This window comes from Pelodiscus sinensis, chromosome 3 (assembly GCF_049634645.1).
Source record: "Pelodiscus sinensis isolate JC-2024 chromosome 3, ASM4963464v1, whole genome shotgun sequence".
NCBI classification, from domain to species: domain Eukaryota; kingdom Metazoa; phylum Chordata; order Testudines; family Trionychidae; genus Pelodiscus; species Pelodiscus sinensis.
The window spans coordinates 174,802,539-174,821,092 of NC_134713.1; the positions used below are offsets into that span (position 1 = coordinate 174,802,539).

General features: G+C 42.2%; 1 protein-coding gene across 4 annotated transcripts in view; it reads right to left on the bottom strand.

Moving 5' to 3' along the window:
- Nucleotides 1-18,554, bottom strand: part of ASB3 (ankyrin repeat and SOCS box containing 3) — a 113,770-nt gene that overhangs the window by 35,197 nt on the left and 60,019 nt on the right. For all 4 annotated transcript variants that reach the window (XM_006122106.4, XM_014573102.3, XM_014573103.3 and 1 more), the window contains exons 5-7: nucleotides 4,737-4,849; nucleotides 4,002-4,137; nucleotides 1,283-1,460 (exon numbers count right to left, since the gene is read on the bottom strand). In XM_006122106.4, coding sequence (XP_006122168.1) covers nucleotides 1,283-1,460; nucleotides 4,002-4,137; nucleotides 4,737-4,849 — 427 coding nt within the window. The remainder of the gene's footprint in view (nucleotides 1-1,282; nucleotides 1,461-4,001; nucleotides 4,138-4,736; nucleotides 4,850-18,554) is intronic.

The window sequence follows — 18,554 nt, forward strand, 5'->3', positions numbered from 1 at the left end:
ACACGGACATCTCTCCTCCTCAACCAAACCAGATGTATATAGGTGTGCAGTGTTTTCAGAATACCTATGACAACCAAATGTATGTATCTTGTCTAACCCAGACAATAAGATTCAGTGCCGCAGCCAATGGTTTCTTGAGGTTGGAAAATGGATGAGAGTGACTGGCTGAAGCTGATTTCAAACAAAACTCAGATGGTGGCATGCTTGAAGCAGCAGGAGAATGAGACAAAGGCAATGTCAACCTCCCCTCCCTCCCAGAGTTAGACAGCCATAATCAGGATGGCTAGGAAGTTGCATCCTTTATTTAAAAATGGACTTTGCCACTGTTTTCCATGCTTTCCCTCCCCCCTCGCATCATAAAATACATTCTACATGTGTCTACACCTTAAAATCATTTACAGACTGAATCTGGTGCAGAGTGCAGCTGGCTTAGTGAGTGGGGCATCCCTCTGGAAGCATGCGGCACTGGCGCTCCAGGAACTGCACTGGCTCTTCAGGTGGGGTTTAAAGTGTTGATCATTAACTAGAGAGCCATAAAGGGCATGGAACGTGAGCATGCGCCTCTTTCCCTGTGACATACAGCCAAAACTGTAGTCACTGGAGCCATTCAAGTTGGATCCCCTATGTATAAAAGAGATGGGGGCTACTGCAGAGGATCTTTGTGAGACCCTTGCGGTCTCCAACTTGCTTGTACCCCACACTCCTCCCTTTCTATGTAATAGCTCAAATATCATGACCTATCGTACTGCAAAAGCCAATTTTTGGAGGGGGGTTCTGTTTTTTATTGGGAGGGGATGTTCCTGAGTAGATTAAAGAAACTGTTCTTCTGCTTGGATTTACTGGCTCAGTCAGTTTTTCATTACTTGTATATGATTATTCTTGCTGCTGTATGATTATCATTTACAACTGTAATTTCAATTAAGGGCTCCTAATGATACAATATGCCTGACCAAAACTCTTTACACCTAAAATATAAAATAAACAAAATAGTAATAAGCTTGTAAAGTCTGATTTTGCAGTCCCTCTCTCTGTGGGACACCCACAGACTTCAGTGGGAGTTGGATCAGGCTCCGATACAAATGCCTGCTTACTTCAATGATTATTCCACATGGACAAGAGCTGCAAGGTCAGGCATTGAAACTGTAATGTAAACAACATTAGAAATTCCACACTAAAAACAGAGTCTATAACCCATTAATTCCCTTCCATTTATAGCTGAAAAATCTCACACTTGATTATTTTTTAGTAAGCAAATTATTTATTACATTTTTATATCACTTACTTCCTGTGACCCATTTGGGCTGCTGCATGAATAGGCAGCTGCCATTCCTCCTCATTACAGTAGAGATTAGGATCGGCCCCTTTCAATAACAATAGTTCGACACACTCGGCATGGCCTTCCTGTGCAGCAATGAATAATGGAGTGGCTTTGTCCTTGGCTTGACAGTTGATATTTGCACCTACCACAGAATAAAACATTTAACATGCTGCCTGATTATCATAATCAAGCAAAAAAACAAAAGGAGATAAACAAATTACAGAATTAATTAGGCATTAGCTTTCACAAAATTGCTTCATCATTCAGAAGTTTTTCCACAGGTATTAAAGTATCTTATTTAATTTACTAATCTGATACAAATGTTTTCAAATTGTCCATACCTTTAAACTACAGTGATTAGAACTAACGTTCTCAAATTACTTTTTATTTTCATTTAAATCTGACAGGAAGAAAATATTGATGTCAAATACTAGCCCTCTAAAATTCTCTGTCAGGGTCACCTGAAACCTGAGGAGGTTACAGTGTGAATGAATGATATAAAAATATTATTTTAAGTTAATCACAAATATAGCAAAAATATACAATCCAAGTAATTAATACTAATGAAGCATACAAACTCTAAAATAATATTACTTGTTGGAGAGCTGAACCACTTTCTTCCATTCAAAGAAAGACATTCCCAGAATTCAACATGCCAGTAAACCTGCTATGCTGACAGATTGTCAGGCTTGCACTCTGGCAAATTACTAGCAGCACATTATACATCGATAGTAGAAGATACATAGTAAATAGAACTATAAACCACAGAGTCATTACTTTTACTTACACCTTTACCAATCAACTTTACATTAAGTTTCTTATTCCAACTATAAAAATCAAAGAAAGCACTTGTCTCGGAGTGTAATAGAATAGGGCAATTCCAGATAAAAGGTAGACACTTTGGAGAAATGGCAAAAGAGTTAGCTAATATTTTGTTTGAAATTACTTTCTGTAGGTAGTATCTCACAAGTATTGAGATGTTAGATTTATTGATCAGTGTGGGATGTTTTGGCCAAATTTAGGGTGTTCATCAGTTTAACTGTTACGATTGTTTGGTTTTCATTTGATTATGTGGGAAAGCTAGTGAGAAAATACTATTTGGAGATGCACTTCAGGACATGTTGGTTTGAAATTCTGAAGAAATTACTACTGCGAATTTAGGACCATTTTGTGATACCCTTAATCATGCTGTGTAATATCTTTCTCCTGAAGTAATCCATATACAGTAAAACTCCAATGGTCCGGCATCTGATGGTCCAGCACTCCTGATGGTCTGGCACCATCAGGAACCCGGAAGTGCTCCGGGCAGCCGGACCATTGGAGCTGCTCTGCCCCAAGCTTCCCCGATTCAGCCGCTGCTAAAACTGACCAGTGGCTGAATCGGGGAAGCCGGGGGCAGAGCAGCTGGAGTGCTGCCGGGTTGGTCCCGTAGCGCTGCCCCTTGGGGCTGCGGGACCCAACCCGGCAGCACCCCAGCTGTCCCCGATTCAGCCGCTGCTGAAACTGACCAGCGGCTGACTCCAGGAAGCCCGAGCCAGAGCTGCTCTGCCCCGGCTTCCTGGAATCAGCCCCTGACCAGTTTCAGCAGCGGCTGACTTGGATACACCTGGGACAGAGCAGCTGGGGTGCTGCCAGGTTGGTCCAGTAGCGCCACTCCTCGGCGCTATGGGACCAACCCGGCAGCCCCCCAGCTGCTCTGCCCCAGGCGTTCTGATTCAGCCGCTGCTGAAACTGACCAGCGGCTGACTCCAGGAAGCGCGGGGCAGAGCAGCTCTGCCTCGGGTTTCTTGGAGTCAGCCGCTGATCAGTAGCAGCAGCGGCTGACTTGGGAACACCTGGGGCAGAGCAGCTGGGGTGCTGCCGGGTTGGTTCAGTAGCGCCGAGGAGCGGCGCTGTGGGACCAACCTGGCAGCATCCCAGCTGCTCTGCTCCAGGCGTCCCCAAGAGCAGCTGCGGTGCTGCCGGGTTGGTCTCGCCGCGCCAAGGGTCGGTGCTACCAGACCAACCCGGCAGCACTCCAGCAGCTCTGCTGCAGGCGACCGCGATTCAGCCGCTGCTGAAACTGACCAGCAGCGGCTGAATCGGGGTCGCCTGGGGCAGAGCCGGACTATCGGAAGGGGGGGCTATGAGGGGTCTGGGGTGGCATCCCCCCACCCGAGACCCCTCATAACCTCCCCTTCAGATAGTCCGGCAAATCAGATAATCTGGCACCCCCTGGGTCCTAAAGGTGCCGGATTATCGGAAGTTTACTGTAAATGAATTGGACTTCTCAGTGTGATTAAGGGTTTCATAATCAGACTCTTAATCTTTACCCAGGTTAGGTCTTTATTTAGGTTTGGTCTAATTAAAGGTAAATCAAGCCAAAAATTAGTCAGAGGTATAAAAAATTTTAACTTCCAGGGCACATAGAGCAACATGCTAAATCGAGCCAAGAATTCTTTCCATAAACCTAGCATAATCCCTCCCATTAGTATATATAATATCTATACTGATGTGCTACAGTGGTGCAGCTGGAACCATGCCACTGTAGCATTTCAGTTTTATTTCCTGTTTCTTGGTCTGACTCAATGGAAAACAAGACAAGTTACTGCAATAGCAAAATGTAAGTGTTTTGTGATAATTTCTTATACCATTTCATAGCCAGTTTCACTAACATTGTAACACTAACTAAAGTGAAAATTACCATGTGATATAAGTGTTTGCAAACTCTCCAGCTTCCCATACTGAGCAGCAATGAACAAAGGTGTGATTCCAAAGTCATCCACACATTCCTTGTTTGCTCCTTTTTCAAGAAGCAAATGTATTATTTCAGTATGTCCCTGAAATAAACATATTTGTGTTTTGTTAGAAAAAGAACACTGGAATTCATAGAACCCTACATTTTCAATCTTATTCTGTGAAGGAACCTAAAATAGGGACCACATTCCGTATTCTATGTTATTCTGAAAGTCTGTAGCAGAATCATTAGAAAGGTTTAATTTCATCTTGCACATTTACTCAGTCCAATAAATATAAACAATTAAATTAGCATATTAGATCCATAAGGCTGATACATTTTTATGCTGGATAAAAAAAAATTAAGAAGAAACCAGGTTGGCCTCATCAATTAAAGTCTTTTCCAAAAAAATGAAGTGCATCTTACAACAGATTTACTTCCCAAATAATATATTTGATCACTTCTTAAGTATATTCAGTACTTCTAATATTTAAATAATCATTGCTGCCCAACACTTTCTATAGCTGTTGTAGCATACTATGACATATTCAGAATGATCATTAGCATTTAGACTGCCTTTTCTGCCCTAGCCTAACAATCATAAATCACCAGAGCAGGAAGCAAAAATTGTACAACCTTGTCATTTTAAAAGGGTAAAACACACTATTTACATGGAAATGAAATAATAAATTTATAGGTTACCTGAAAAGAAGCTTGGTGCAAAGAATTCCATCCAGACCAAGAATGGGATCCATTAATATTTGCTCCGTGTTGGAGTAGAAGCTTTATAATGTCTGCATGTCCATTTTCTACAGCTTCAAACAGAACAGTAAAAATTTACTCTTACCAAAGAGACACAATTGAAGGAACTGATCAGTTTAGTGGTTTTGTCGTCAAATTTCATCTCCGTAGTCAGAACTGTTTTACACTCACCAAAACCAATTCCCTTGAGTGACTGTGCAGCTCTGATTACAAGAATTTCATGGTCTGATCTAAACCCAAAACACACAAAATCTACCTTTTATGACTCTGCATACGAAACACAAATTATATCCAGTGTTGCCTCTTTTTGAAGCAAAATATTTATAAGATCCAAGATGGAGACATTGATAGCTATTTTTAAGAATATTGACAGTACATGGATAATGAACATAATGTACTATCAATTTGATAATGTAGTTTCACAATGAATAAAAATTTCAATGTACAGAAAAACTGACATCTCTTTCCCCAGCAAGTGGAGGTATAAGGAAACTATCATTAAGGAAACACCTGCTAGTAATTTTAATTTCTCCTCATCCTGCCTTAGCCCACTGCACTGCCAAACTGGCAATCTCAAGAGGTAGATTAAAAGTCTTGACAGTACAGATGTGGCTCATGGGCCATAGTTTGCACACCCTTGCCCAAGTTGGTACCAGGGGTTCTTTGCAAGTCAACATTTATTGTCAATGTCTTGTCACCACAGATTATTTCTTGTTAAGATCCAAGTAGCTTGTTTTTGGTACCCAACCCAGTTTGCATTTTCCCACTGTAAACACTTTACCGGGTTCCTCAAATTGCTTGTACTACGTCTTGACAGTGAAAGAGATTACAATTCATATGCCATATTGAAGATAAATCTTTGTATTAGTTATTTTATAATATAGGAATTTTGTAAGTCTTTTAATTTTGTATTGTCTTTTTATAATGTCTTATAGAAACTTTGTATTAGCCTTATAATATAGTCTTCTTATGCTTTATTGTAGAAATTTAGTATTAAGTCCTTGCATAATTTGTATTAAGTTTTTTCATATTGTAGCAACTTCACATTAAGTCTCTTAATATAAAATTTCTATATTATAAAGTCTTTTTCTAATGTTAGGTCACATCTACACAGCATGGGTAAACTCAAAATAAGCTATGTAACTTGAGCTACACTAACTGCATGGCTTAAGTCAAAATAGTTTATTTCGACTTTTGGCACTGTCTACACAGCAGTTGTTTCGAAACAGAGCACTCCCCCCCCTTTCTCCCAACTTCCCTTTCTCCTATACAATGAGGGTTAATGGAGTCAGAGTAAGAAGCCCATTATTTCAAATTTATTTTGAAATAATGGGCTTCCTGTGTAGATGTACACTATGTTATTTCAGAATAACTGACATTATTCCAAAATAACGTTGCTATGTAGACGCAGTCTTATAGTCCTTAGGAATAATTAAGATAAAGAAAACATCTTTGTATTAGAAGTAGAATAGATCTCTCCCCTTTTACTTGAATGTGGCCCTGATGAATGAATAAGACGCTGAAGGCAAGCACCTCCAAGGATGAACAGCTGCAACAGTTGGAAAGGGGAAGAATAGGAGCCAAACCCAAGGACACTAAGACCTGTCACGTGGGCTCACTGAGAAAAGATCAAACATAGAAGGCCTTGGGAGTCAGAAGCAAGCACTTTCTTTTAGAGGAAATTCAAAAGCTCTCTTTAAAGATGAATGTGGCAGCACTGAGGATAACACCCAGAAGAAGGCGCCACAGATGGCTGACACAGCTAGAGTGCATAGTTTTGCATAAGATGACTAACTGATATAGCTAAAGTGGACAGATTTGCATGAGGGAAGGTACTATAAATGTAAGGTGTCTTCCAGGGGACCCTGGGTCTCGTCTTGTCAACGTTGGAGCATCAATCCAGCTCAGCAGAAGCCCGGCTCCTCCCCTCCCTCATCTAACTCACCTTGCCAATGAACTTAAGGGGAGCAACAAGTTGATAACAATGACAAAAGAAAGAGTTTGTGTACGTGCGCGCATGCGCGCATGAGTGTAGTATATCATATGATACAGTGTTGATTTATTATATACATATTACCGATAAATGTTGCATTTTGCCTTATCCCCCTGAAAAAGATCCCATACATTTCTTTAATTACAACAACAGTCACAAAAATGTAACTTTTGTTAGTGTGACAACAGAAGAAACATGTATATTTCTAAATAAAACATTACAAAACCTTCCCCAGAACACTAAAACAAAATATGAATATTCAATATTGCACTTTGGCATCGCTGTGTCTGGACAAACCTTTATAAATTTACAGACAAAAACAAAAGAAATTGTTACAGATATAGTAACATAGAACCTAATCTCTAACATACTGGATACCTTTAACTTCCATTTGATTTACGAATGTGACAGTAAAAATGAGGGGAGAATTTAGTTCAAATATCTTCTCCTACTGGCCAATGGAAATATATGATGGATAAACAAGCTGTTGAATTAAGTCTGAAACTTTAGGCTGGCATGAAAGTAATATTTCTAAATGTTAAGTTTTTAGCATAAATTTGCTACTGTTGCTCTATTCCTTCAAGTCCTTCTCTTCCTCTATCAGTCATGAGGATTGTAATCTCACAATCTTGTTTAGAGATGCTATTTCAGAGAAGCCATGCAAAACATATACAAACATATTGTCATTTGTGTTGACTCCTGTGTCATTTGTAATAGCTAAAGCAATTTTTTCCATTCTTTCATATAGTTAACCTAACTCCAGAAAAACTAACAACCGACTAGTGGCTTCAGATATCACCACTGCAGTCTGATAATTAGAAAACCAAGTCTGGATTGTGGAATCATTTTTGCTATTAAGTGTTAGCAATAAATGTATAAAGCATGTACAAACCAGCTTGATTTTCAAAAGCTAAATTGACTAAGAGAGATTGGCAAAATAAAACAGTTTGGATTGAAAATGTAGTAAATATGACCAGTGTTCCCTCTAATTTTTCCCACCTCTGAGTGGAATGGATTTTGTTATATGCACCAATATGGAAATGATGTGTGACGTATCACCTTCATATTAGTGCACATAACAAAATTTGTAGGATGGGGTGTGGCCAAGGGATTCTGAGTGTGGGAGGGGGCTCAGGCCTGAGGCAGAGGGTTGGAGTGCAAGTGTCTGAAGTTACGGCTGTGGACCCCAGGATGGGGTGCAGGGATGAGGGGCACAGGGTTAAGATAGAACACTGGGGTTCAAGAAGCTCTGGCTATGGGTGCAGGCTATAGGGTGGGGCTGGGTTGAGCAGTTTGGGGTGAAGGAGGGTGCTCTAGGACTACTGGAAGGAGAGGACTCCCCCCCCCCCAGTTCTCTTTCCTCACAGCAGCAACTAGGTTCGGAGGAGGAAAGGCACCTCTCCCCACTATGATAGTTCTGGGCTGGTGTGGCAGGATAGATGCACCTTCCCTGCCCGAGCAGGTTTGAACTGGGGCCGGGTTGAAGCTGGGAGAGGGCTGTCCGGGTCACAGAAGGTCCAGGGCTGATCAGGGGTAGCTTGGAAGCTGGGAGTTGGGCAGCTCTCTCCTGGTTGTGGCAGGTCCCTGGATAGGTTCCTTGAGCACCTGTGAGGTGCTAAACAGGCAGCAATAATGCAGCTTAGAACATGATGTAAGAAAAATGTAACATTGAGATACATTTGGGAGAAATGTATTTTTTTCAGTGTGGTTCTGTGAGGTCCTCTGTGGAATTTTAAAAATTGTATTTTGCACTTTATGGGATTTACTGGAAGATTTACCTGGTATAGTTCAGGTCCTTTAAGGTAGGGAGTTGGAGGTATGGGGGGGTGAAGGAGTCAGGGCAACAGCACTGAAGCAGCCAGAACATCCCGGCAGCCCTTGGGGAAGGAAGAGAGGGGTCTGTGCACCACCCTCATTGGCAGGCACCATCCCTACAGATCCCATTAACTAAGAACAGGGAACAGTGGCCAATGGAAGCTGTGGAGGCAGAGCCTGTAGACAAGGGTTACTGCATCAGAGGTTGTTTCCACAACTTTGCAGGCCATGCAAGGTATAAGGATTCACCTAGATCTAGGACATTCCATTCCAGTTATTATAGAAGAGGGAGACACTGAGGGCAGAGATGAGCTAAATCAACAACTGATGGACATTCATAATTTGAAGAGGTGTTTGGATCTACTTGGGGGACAGGCTGCAAGAGGTGTTGCAGGGTCCTATACCATATCATATGGAAAAGGTGATAACTGTGGGTATTAGTGGTTCCTCTAAGGAGTTGCAAAAAAGCAAAAACAGAACCCCCCACAAAATCCTTAACATGGTATCACAGAGGCTGGCAACTGTCTCAGCTTGAAGGGGGGCCCACCCTAGTAAGCAAGTAAGCAGAGGCAGGGTGTCGCACAGCTGATACAGGCTAATGTACTATTCTTCCAATGACCAGGGACACAGAAAGAAGCCCAGCTTTGTTAGATATATTAATATAACGGGAGTCCAATGCAATACATTCAAGGGCCTACATCTAACCATAGTAGTTGCTTTTGCAGCATCTCTACATTCAGGCGTGCATGCAAAATATGTTGCTGTGTCTCATACCACACACTCCTGCATCAGTGGTGAGAGGAGGTACAGGAAAGAGGATAGGACAAATGCTACCTACAGGTAGGCAATGTATGAGCAGGGTGTAGTTGACAGAATGCAAGACGGTGCAAAGGACCAGCATCAGGCATTGGAATGGGCTACGGCAGGGGTCAACAACCTTTTTGAACTGGTGTGCCAAAATGTAACCCTCCTGCCGTGGGTCATGCTGCTTTTCTGGGAGGAAGATCTTTCTCCACCATGTGTCCTGTGGACCACCTGGGTCAATGCAAACCTTTCCACGGACTACCAGTTGCTAATGGAAACTCACTGTTAATTCCATAATTACACCCCAGCCATTTTGCTAGTGCTGCAGCTGAGAACAGTTTAATTCAAATTATTAAACAGATTAAGCATTTTAACTTTCTCATGTTAGTTTATCAAAGTTCATTTTGTAAGGTAAAACAAAGTAAAACATTATGTCCAATACAAAAGGTTTCAATGTTTTCTTTATAGCAAGGATGGGTAACCTCTTTTCCGTTGGGGGGTGACTGACCCACAGAAAAATCAGTTGGGGACCACGCAAGTGAGAAGCAAAAAGAACAAACAAAAAAACCCACCCTCCTTTTCCAAAAACCCCCAACCCTCACCAATGTGGCCCTCAACTGAAACACCTCAGTCCTGTGGCACTCCAGCCCCCATGGGATGAGGGGAAAGGACAGGGAGGACTGAGGTTCAGGGCTTCCCATAGGCCAGATTTTCTTTTCTGGGGTTCCAGAGTCAGGAGATTTTGTGGATCTCTAAGGCTCAGGGGTGGGAACAAAAATGAGGGGTTCAATGTGCAGGACAGGGCTACCAGCGAATGGGATAAGGATGCAGGATCTGGGTGGGAGGTGGGGTGCAGGATGGGTTGAAGAGGGCAGGGTCTGGAAGAGAGTTTGGCAGCAGGAGAGGGTGCAGGATGGGGATACGAGAGGGAGTCTGGAGAATAACTCAGAAAAGGTGAAAGAATGCAGTCAAATAGCTAGTTGGATAAGGAGGCAAAGAAGTGGGGAGTAAAGAAATTGCAGCTTCTGCAAAGTAAAATTGTATCTCCCCTCACATCTTCCCTCAGCCCCATGATACCCCACATCCTCCTACATGCCCCACACCCCTCCTCTCCCATCAGGGGCTGCTTGCCACCCCATGCTGCTACCTCTATCAGAGTGGAGTGTGGAGTGGCAAGGGACTCCTCGGGAGAGGGGCCAGAGGATACAGGCTGCCAGCCATGCCCCTGGGGACTATATAGGGTTGCCAAGTGTCCGGTTTTCGCCTGAAGAGTCCGGAAATCGCATCTTCTGTCCAGTTTAAAAAAAACAAACAAAAAAACAAAAAAACAAAACAGAAAATACCGGCCACTTTTTCCCCGTCTGGTGGGGAAAGCCTGGGATCAGCAGGGGAATCCCCAGCTGATCCCGGGCTCCACACGGTGTTGCCGCTTTGAAATGCGGCGATTAGCCTGATGCCGGGCTCCCTGCGGCGTTCAAAGCGTCAGGGCCGCACAGTACAGCTGACCCCAGGCTCCGTGTGGTGCTGCTACTTTGACGTACCTCCCTCTTCTCCCTTCCCTTGCTGCCTCTGATAGAGGCAGCAAGTTGGGGAGCGACTAGTCGACTATCCTGTCAACTATTTCATAAGCATTTGCTTATCAGATAATCGACTTGTCATTCACATCCCTAGTGGATGCTCCGATTATAAATTCAAACTAAGGGGGGTTATTTCAAAATAAAATCCTAGTATAGACGAGGGCTAAGTGACTATTCATTTCCGTTACTCCAGTACCATCATTTGAACCTGTCATAAAGGAAGGACTGGGACACTGAAATCACACTAGGTAGATTCTTTGGCATACATAGCAAGAATGCAGATCTACTGTAAAGTCTGTCAAAATTATACAAGATTATTAAAACTGGACTTTATATTAAACATTTTATGTTTCTTTATAAGCTCAAATACACCTTTTCAGAGACTTCTACTATCCGCTGACCTTGGAACTAGCTGACAACATAGTAATCTAGAATCCTATTACCTACATTCCATCAGACAAGTGGCTCATCTCAAGGAAAAAAAGTGAAGATTGAAATAGCTACTTATTTACTCATCCAGAAACAAAACTTGGCCACTATAAGAAACAGTCATGTGTCTCATGGTTCATCTGATTCTCAAAAACAAGTCAGTAAACTACACTTTTTTACACCCAAAACTCCACTGCTTAAGACCTAGTGTTCTGTGTGCAGTTGTGAGGATGTGTTATATTTCTCCTAAGGTTAGTTACAGCAGCTAGAAACAAGAGGGCCATTGTTCAGGTAAGGCAGCAGGAACACTACTGAGAAGTCCATTTACCAAATTTTGATATTTACATATAAACCGTGCTAACTAAAAACCAGAACTTTAGTATAGGAAAATATTCTATATTGAAACAACTATTTGGCTTTAAGAGCAAAATTGTTGAACTAGAAGGAAAAAACAGCGAAGTGAGAAGCTCTCCGTTTTTATATCCACATACTCACACTCACTCTTCTCAGCTGTTGATTAAAACTCATGACTTGTAGTTCTGAGAGGCAAATGAGGAAAAGCTGTGATTCTGCCTCCCTGCATGGGTTGCACATTTTGACATTTTGGTAGAGATATGAGGTTATGCATTTCCAGCTCAAGGAAGCAGGAAAGAGTGTGGCCTCTGGAGCAAGCTGTTGATACTATCTTGTCTAAAATGTTTTTAAATCTTTGAAAAATTGAATAGGTGCAAAAGTTAAAGCAGCCCTGTGCACAGCTACTGCTTGCCCAAGCTATCACCATAAGTCTTGCTGTCACTGGTGGCATTACAGGGGTCACATTCAGCGAGATGAATGGTTCTTGAACATTTTCTCCTATATACAGTATTTATTTTTTCTTTTTTTTTTTTTTTTAAGGAAAAAACACCCTTTCCAACCAGACTCACTTGGACAATTCTAGATGCTAAAAATCTCCACTTATCCACACAGGAATTATATTTAAAATAGAACAGCTATACATGTATCTACAGAGACCAGGCTAGCGTATTGGCAACATCAGGGGGCCACACAGCAAGGATATAACCAGTGATAGAAATGTAGCTGTGTTAGTCTGGGGTAGTTGAAGCAAAATGCAGGACAATGTAGCACTTTAAAGACTAACAAGATGGTTTATTAGATGATGAGCTTTCGTGGGCCAGACCCACTTCCTCAGATCAAATAGTGGAAGAAAGTAGTCACAACCATATATACCAAAGGATACAATTAAAAAAATGAACAAATATGAAAAGGACAAATCACATTGCAGAACAGGAGGGGGATGCGGGGGGGGGGAAGGAAGGAAGGTAAGTGTCTGTGAATTGATGATATTAGAGGTAGGGAGAGTGGGATGTTTGTGAGTTAATGGTATTAGAGGTGATAATTGGGGAAACTGTCTTGGTAATGGGTGAGATAGTTCAAATGTTTGTTAAGTCCTTGTTGGCAAGTGTCGAATTTTAACATGAATGACAGTTCAGAGGATTCCCTTTCAAGTGCAGATGTAAAAGGTCTTTGTAGCAGAATGCAGGTGGTCAAGTCATTGAGAGAGTGTCCTTTCTGGTTAAAATGGCAAGAAACTGTTTTCTCTTTGTGATCTTGTCTGATATCTGTTTTGTGGGCATTAATCCTTTGGCGAAGTGTCTGAGACGTTTGTCCAATGTACATAGCAGACGGACACTTTCGGCACATGATAGCATAGATTATATTTCTGGATGCGCAGGAATATGTGTTCTTGATCTTATAACTCACTTGGTTAGGTCCAATAATGGTATCAGCAGAATGAATATGTGGACAAAGCTGGCAACGGGGTCTGTTGCAAGGGAAGGTACCAGGATATAACCAATTACCCTAGTAAGCATTGCCTTACTAGCATGCTTACTGGGGTAACCTGTTAACTAGTTACCCCTTTACATCCCTACTAGGGATGTTAAAATGTGGGCTACTGAAATTTAAGACAAAGTCTGTTTAGATTTAATTACATGCCAAAGGCCTCCCTTATTTATCTGATGCCTTTGGAACATAAAAATACAGTTAGCTAATACTGGTTACTATTGGCAAATGATATTTAAAGTAAGGATTAGAGTGAATATAGGGAAAAACAAGTTGGCGCTCTGATGAACAGTGTCTTCTTTCTTTGTTCAACACAGGTCCAAAGGACTATCAACAATCAAAACTATGCAAGAACAGTAGTGCTGGTCCTTGCCTAAAAACTTGTCTATATTAGCAAATGTCCTGTTGCTGACAACAGGTGTCACCAACAAGTGAAACTAAACTGGTGTTGAACACAGTTTAGAAGCAAATGCTTAAAGGACTATGCCTTTTCACCCTCAGTTCAGAAAGTGAGGTAGGTTATAGCCAGAGATTATGCGCAGATTCTGAACTCTATTCCTTGTCTACGCTTGCAGTTAAATCGTGTTCAGCACCATTTCTGTTGCACCCATTTCTGACAGGCTAATTTGGCTATGATAATAAAAGTGCTCTATTATGAGACTTTAGTCTCCCTCACTCAGCATGAATGAAGGATCTCTGCCATTCATTAAGAAATAAAAACATAAGATACTATTAAATAGAACTATTTCCCCTGTAGGTTTGCAGCCTAACCTGAATAGAAAAAAGGTACTAAGTAACAAAAAGGAGAGTGACAGAAGGGAGTGACAAAGACAAAAGGAAAATAAGGTAATATAATAATGATTGTAAGCTCTTTGCCTCAAAATTTCTCTCGTAACTTTCTCACACAAAAGCTTCAATTTTGATCACTGAATGGGTTACTACCCTACAAGCCAATCTGTTCATCAGTATATCACCATATTATTGGAAATAATGAATTTAGTATATTATTAAACTGCTGAGTGTCAATTTTTCTTAGACATGGTACTTACTTTGGAAATAAAGTACCATGGCTACATTATTTATGGATTTTTATCCTCAATGACACATCAATGACATTTTTATACCAGTAAGTCTTTGTGGCAACATCCTAGCAAACTTAATGCATTTTTGACAAAATAACCATGTAAATGAAAATATGTAATTTCTCTTTAATGTTCACATTTCTAACCAGCACTTGTGATACTGTAACAGAACTTAGAGATGAAAAGAAAAAATTCTTACATGGTTTTTTTGGTTATTATTCAAACCCCATATAACCTAGGAGAAGCAGACTAACAAAAAAAAGCAAAAAAGCAAAACACAGGTATATTTTCAGTGAGCAGGTTGAGGAATTTCTGCAGTAGCAAGTGGACAGGTTGCAGGCCATCCATCTACAAATTCACCTCTGCCTGCCAAGTGGTAGCTGTAATTGTTTCTTGAATCTATAAATCCCATGCCCTCTGTTTGAATGTTTTATGTCCTTTTATGCCATTTGTTAACCAATAACAACTTCATCTTCCCCCAGTGATTAGCTACTGCTGGCGTCCTGCCACTTTCCCACTGGAAGAACTCAAGCCTTCATCTTTTCCCTCTTAACCCAGATCACATCTCCTGAAGGAAAAACTTGTAAGAGATGATATGGAATGGCAGATAAACCAAGGGAAAACTCAGGTTTTTATACAGTATTCTTCTCAAGGGGAGAGACTTGGGGGCTCACTGCATGGAGAAACTAAAATCTGTCTACACAATCTCTTTATGCACATGCCTGTGTTCAGGTGCCCTATGCATACATCTGGGAGAAATTCTGGCCCCACTGAATTGGGAGCTTAGCTACTGTTTCCTTAACAATATGAAAGTTTAATTCCTTTAATTACTGCATAATAATTTCCTTTCATTAGCAAATCTAATCCTTTTAAGATCCAACTTATGAGAGACATAAGTCTGTGATGCATTTTTCATAGCCATGAATTTGGTAGACCCGTACTGATCAATTGTTGCAAAACTGTAATGCTCTGTGCCAGAGATGGCCGCAGGGCAGAGGATTTAGAGCTGTGTGGCATAGGCACAGCAGGTGGCGCCATTGCACTGCTCATTACCAAGGTTTTCTTCAGCTCTGCGGGTGCCAAGCTGAAAGATAGAACTTACTCTGTGAAACTCAATTTGAGTTTGCCACATAGGGTTGTTAGTTCTTCACGAACTCTCAGTACCAGATGTTTCTGCTGCCTAGTAGTCCAGCACTCTCAGTGCCATTCGTACCAGGGCAAATTTTTTCAGATGCAGATTGCTTTTTCTTAGGCAATTCTTGGAGGGGGGACGTTCCATCCCACCATTAATCTCAGCCTGAATCAGTCCACGTGAGAAATCCACTTCCTTGACACTACTGTACAATTAAATGATGGACAAATTTCCATCACCCTATACCGAAAACCTACCAACCACTACACTTACCTTCATGCCTCCAGCTTCCATCCCAGACACATTTCTCAATCTATTGTATACAGCCAAGCCCTAAAATACAACTGGATTTGCTCCGATCCCACAGACAGAGACAAACACCTACAGCAGTGGTCTCCAAACTTTTTAAGCATGAGATCACTTTTTGAATTTAAGTGCAATCCAAGATCTACCTCATATATAAATACCCTTGCCCCGCTTCCGTCCTACCCCTTCTCCAAGGCACCACCCCTGCTCCCTCTGTCCTCCCTCTCTTGCCTATCCTCACTCACTTTCATCAGCCTGGGACAGAGGGTTGGGGGCGCAGGCTTTGGTCTTGGATTAATGGATCTATAGTATGAGAATGGCTCTGAGCTGCTCTTGGGGCAAGCAGGTGGACGTAGGAGGGGGTTCTAGGTGCAGGCTTTGGGAGGATATTTGAATGCAGGGGTACTCAGAGCTAGGATAAGGGCTTGGGTACAGGAAGGGGTTCAAGACTGGGGTAGGAGTTTGGGATGTGGGCTCCATTTGGGCACTGCTGGTGGCTCCTGGGTGGTGATGCAGTGGGGTTAAGGCAGGCTCACGCATGCCCTAGCCCTGAACCACTCCCTAAAGCAGCCAGCAAACTCCATCCCTAGTCTTGTTGTGCCCCCTCTCTGCCCCGTGGAGAAAGGATACAGAATGGGAGAGGGGGAACCCTGACATCAGCACCCCTTTTTTCCCTCCCCTGCCCTGCACAGAGAGCAGGAGACTCTCAGGGGGAGGGGCAGCTCCAAGGCAAAGGGTAGGAGATGCGCAGCAGTGGGGGTAAGGAGCAGCTGAAATGCTGGCACAGCCTCTTGGTCAAACCCATCAGGATCACCTGTCAGAGGCTCCAAGATCTACCAGTAGATCCCGATCTACTGGTTGGTGGCCACTGACCTACAGGATCTATATAGAGCATTCCTAAAACTGAAATACCCACCTGGAGAAATGCAAAAACAGATTGAACGGGCCAAAAAATACCCAGCTATGAAGTACTTCAAGACGGACCCAAAAGAGAAAAAAAAACAGAATTCCACTTGTCATTACCTACAGTCCACAACTTAAACCCCTCCAACTCCTCCTTCCAACCTATCTTGGAAAATGATCCCTCACTCTCAGAGGCCTTGGAGGAAAGGCCTATTCTTGCTTACAGACAATCCCCCAACCGGAAACAAATTATTTCCAGTAACCATGCTACACAGCTACATCAGAAGCATCCAGGAACCCTGCCCTGCAATCAGCCCCAGTGCCAACTCTGCCCACATACCTATACAATCAAATTTATCACTGGAGCCAACCACATACGCCACCAAATCAGAGGCTCAGTAATGTGATCTATGTCATCAAATGCCATCAATGCCCCACTGCAATATATACTGGACAAACTGGACAGTCCCTACGGGAAAGAATCAATGGACACAAATCATATCCGTAAATGGAACATACAGAAACCTGTGGGTGAACACTTCAATCTGCCTGGTCATTCATGAAAAGATCTTCGAGTTGCTGTTTTGTTACAGACCAATTCCACAAATGAAATACACAAGGAAGGGTTGGAACAACAATTCATTCTCAAGTTTAATTCTGATACCAATGGTCTGAATCGAGATACCGGATGGCTGGGACATTATCAATCAAACAAACAATGAAGGTACCAATGGTTCTTTGTCTGTGTAGAATCTGGTGTTAGTACTCTTCCTCTCTAATTGCTAGCTCGGCTTTCCCTTTGATATTTATATACCCACTGACTCTTTTTTTCCCCCCGCTCCCATTTTTTTTCCTCTCCCTCCCGCCCCCTTTCTTATTTATTTTTGGTTCTGGACATCCAAAACTCTGGTCATCTGAACAAGTGGGATGTGCCCACAAAAGCTCATGATACCATCTACGTGTTTTGTTGTATTTAAAGTGCTACCAGTCTATTTGTTGTTTTTTAAGTTTATCATTTTTGGTAGTATTTCTTGGAACAGATTCCTTGCTAGCTGTTGTTGGAGCAGAACCCGTCAGAGGCTGCTGTTGGTGACCATTGGCCTGGAGGTGTCCTGGAGCCCGGGTTCTAGGTTGACCTGACAGATTTTTCCATCATGGGGAGCTTACACTTGAGATTCCTGGCTTTTCTTGCCCTGGCTGTCAGATTTCTGCAGCGAGGGCACCTTTGAGTAATGTGTGTCTCGTCAAGGCGACAGACACACCAAGAGTGCCTGTCAGAGGTTGGTATGAAGTGTCTGCTAGTCAGACTGCATTTAAAATCAAGTGAGCCAGGTATGTCAGAGAGCCGGTCTCTTACAGAAACAAAAATGAGTAAACCCTGCCAGAGGCTAAAGCTATCTGCCTGCCATAGAGATAGAGATAGTGGAAGGTAAAGAATTTTCTTTTTTAGTGAACCTAAAAAAATGAGAAGAGGATGGGAGGATAGGGTAGCTAATAGTATCAAGTTACAACTATGATCTATTATTGTATCTGAGGTAAAAGAGGGTGCTGCTGTTCTCTCTGACTCAAGCCAAAAGCATTAGAGAAGGAACTGAAAGATGGTTGGTTGTGTACTGCTATGTAATTGCTCAGAATGGCACGAGACAGCAACAGCACATGTGCATCCCAACCTGGGGCTGCTACCACAAATCTCTGATAACAAGTGGAGGGCGTCAAGACCCCTAAAGTAGAACATGCAAAGGGACATTCCTCAGAGTATTTGTTTCCAATCAGTCATTTTCTGTATTTCTCTTGCAAATATTATAGGTATAGAGACTTCCCTCACTAAGCCATTGACAAAAAGGTATACTATGGACAGATAATCACTACAGCCTA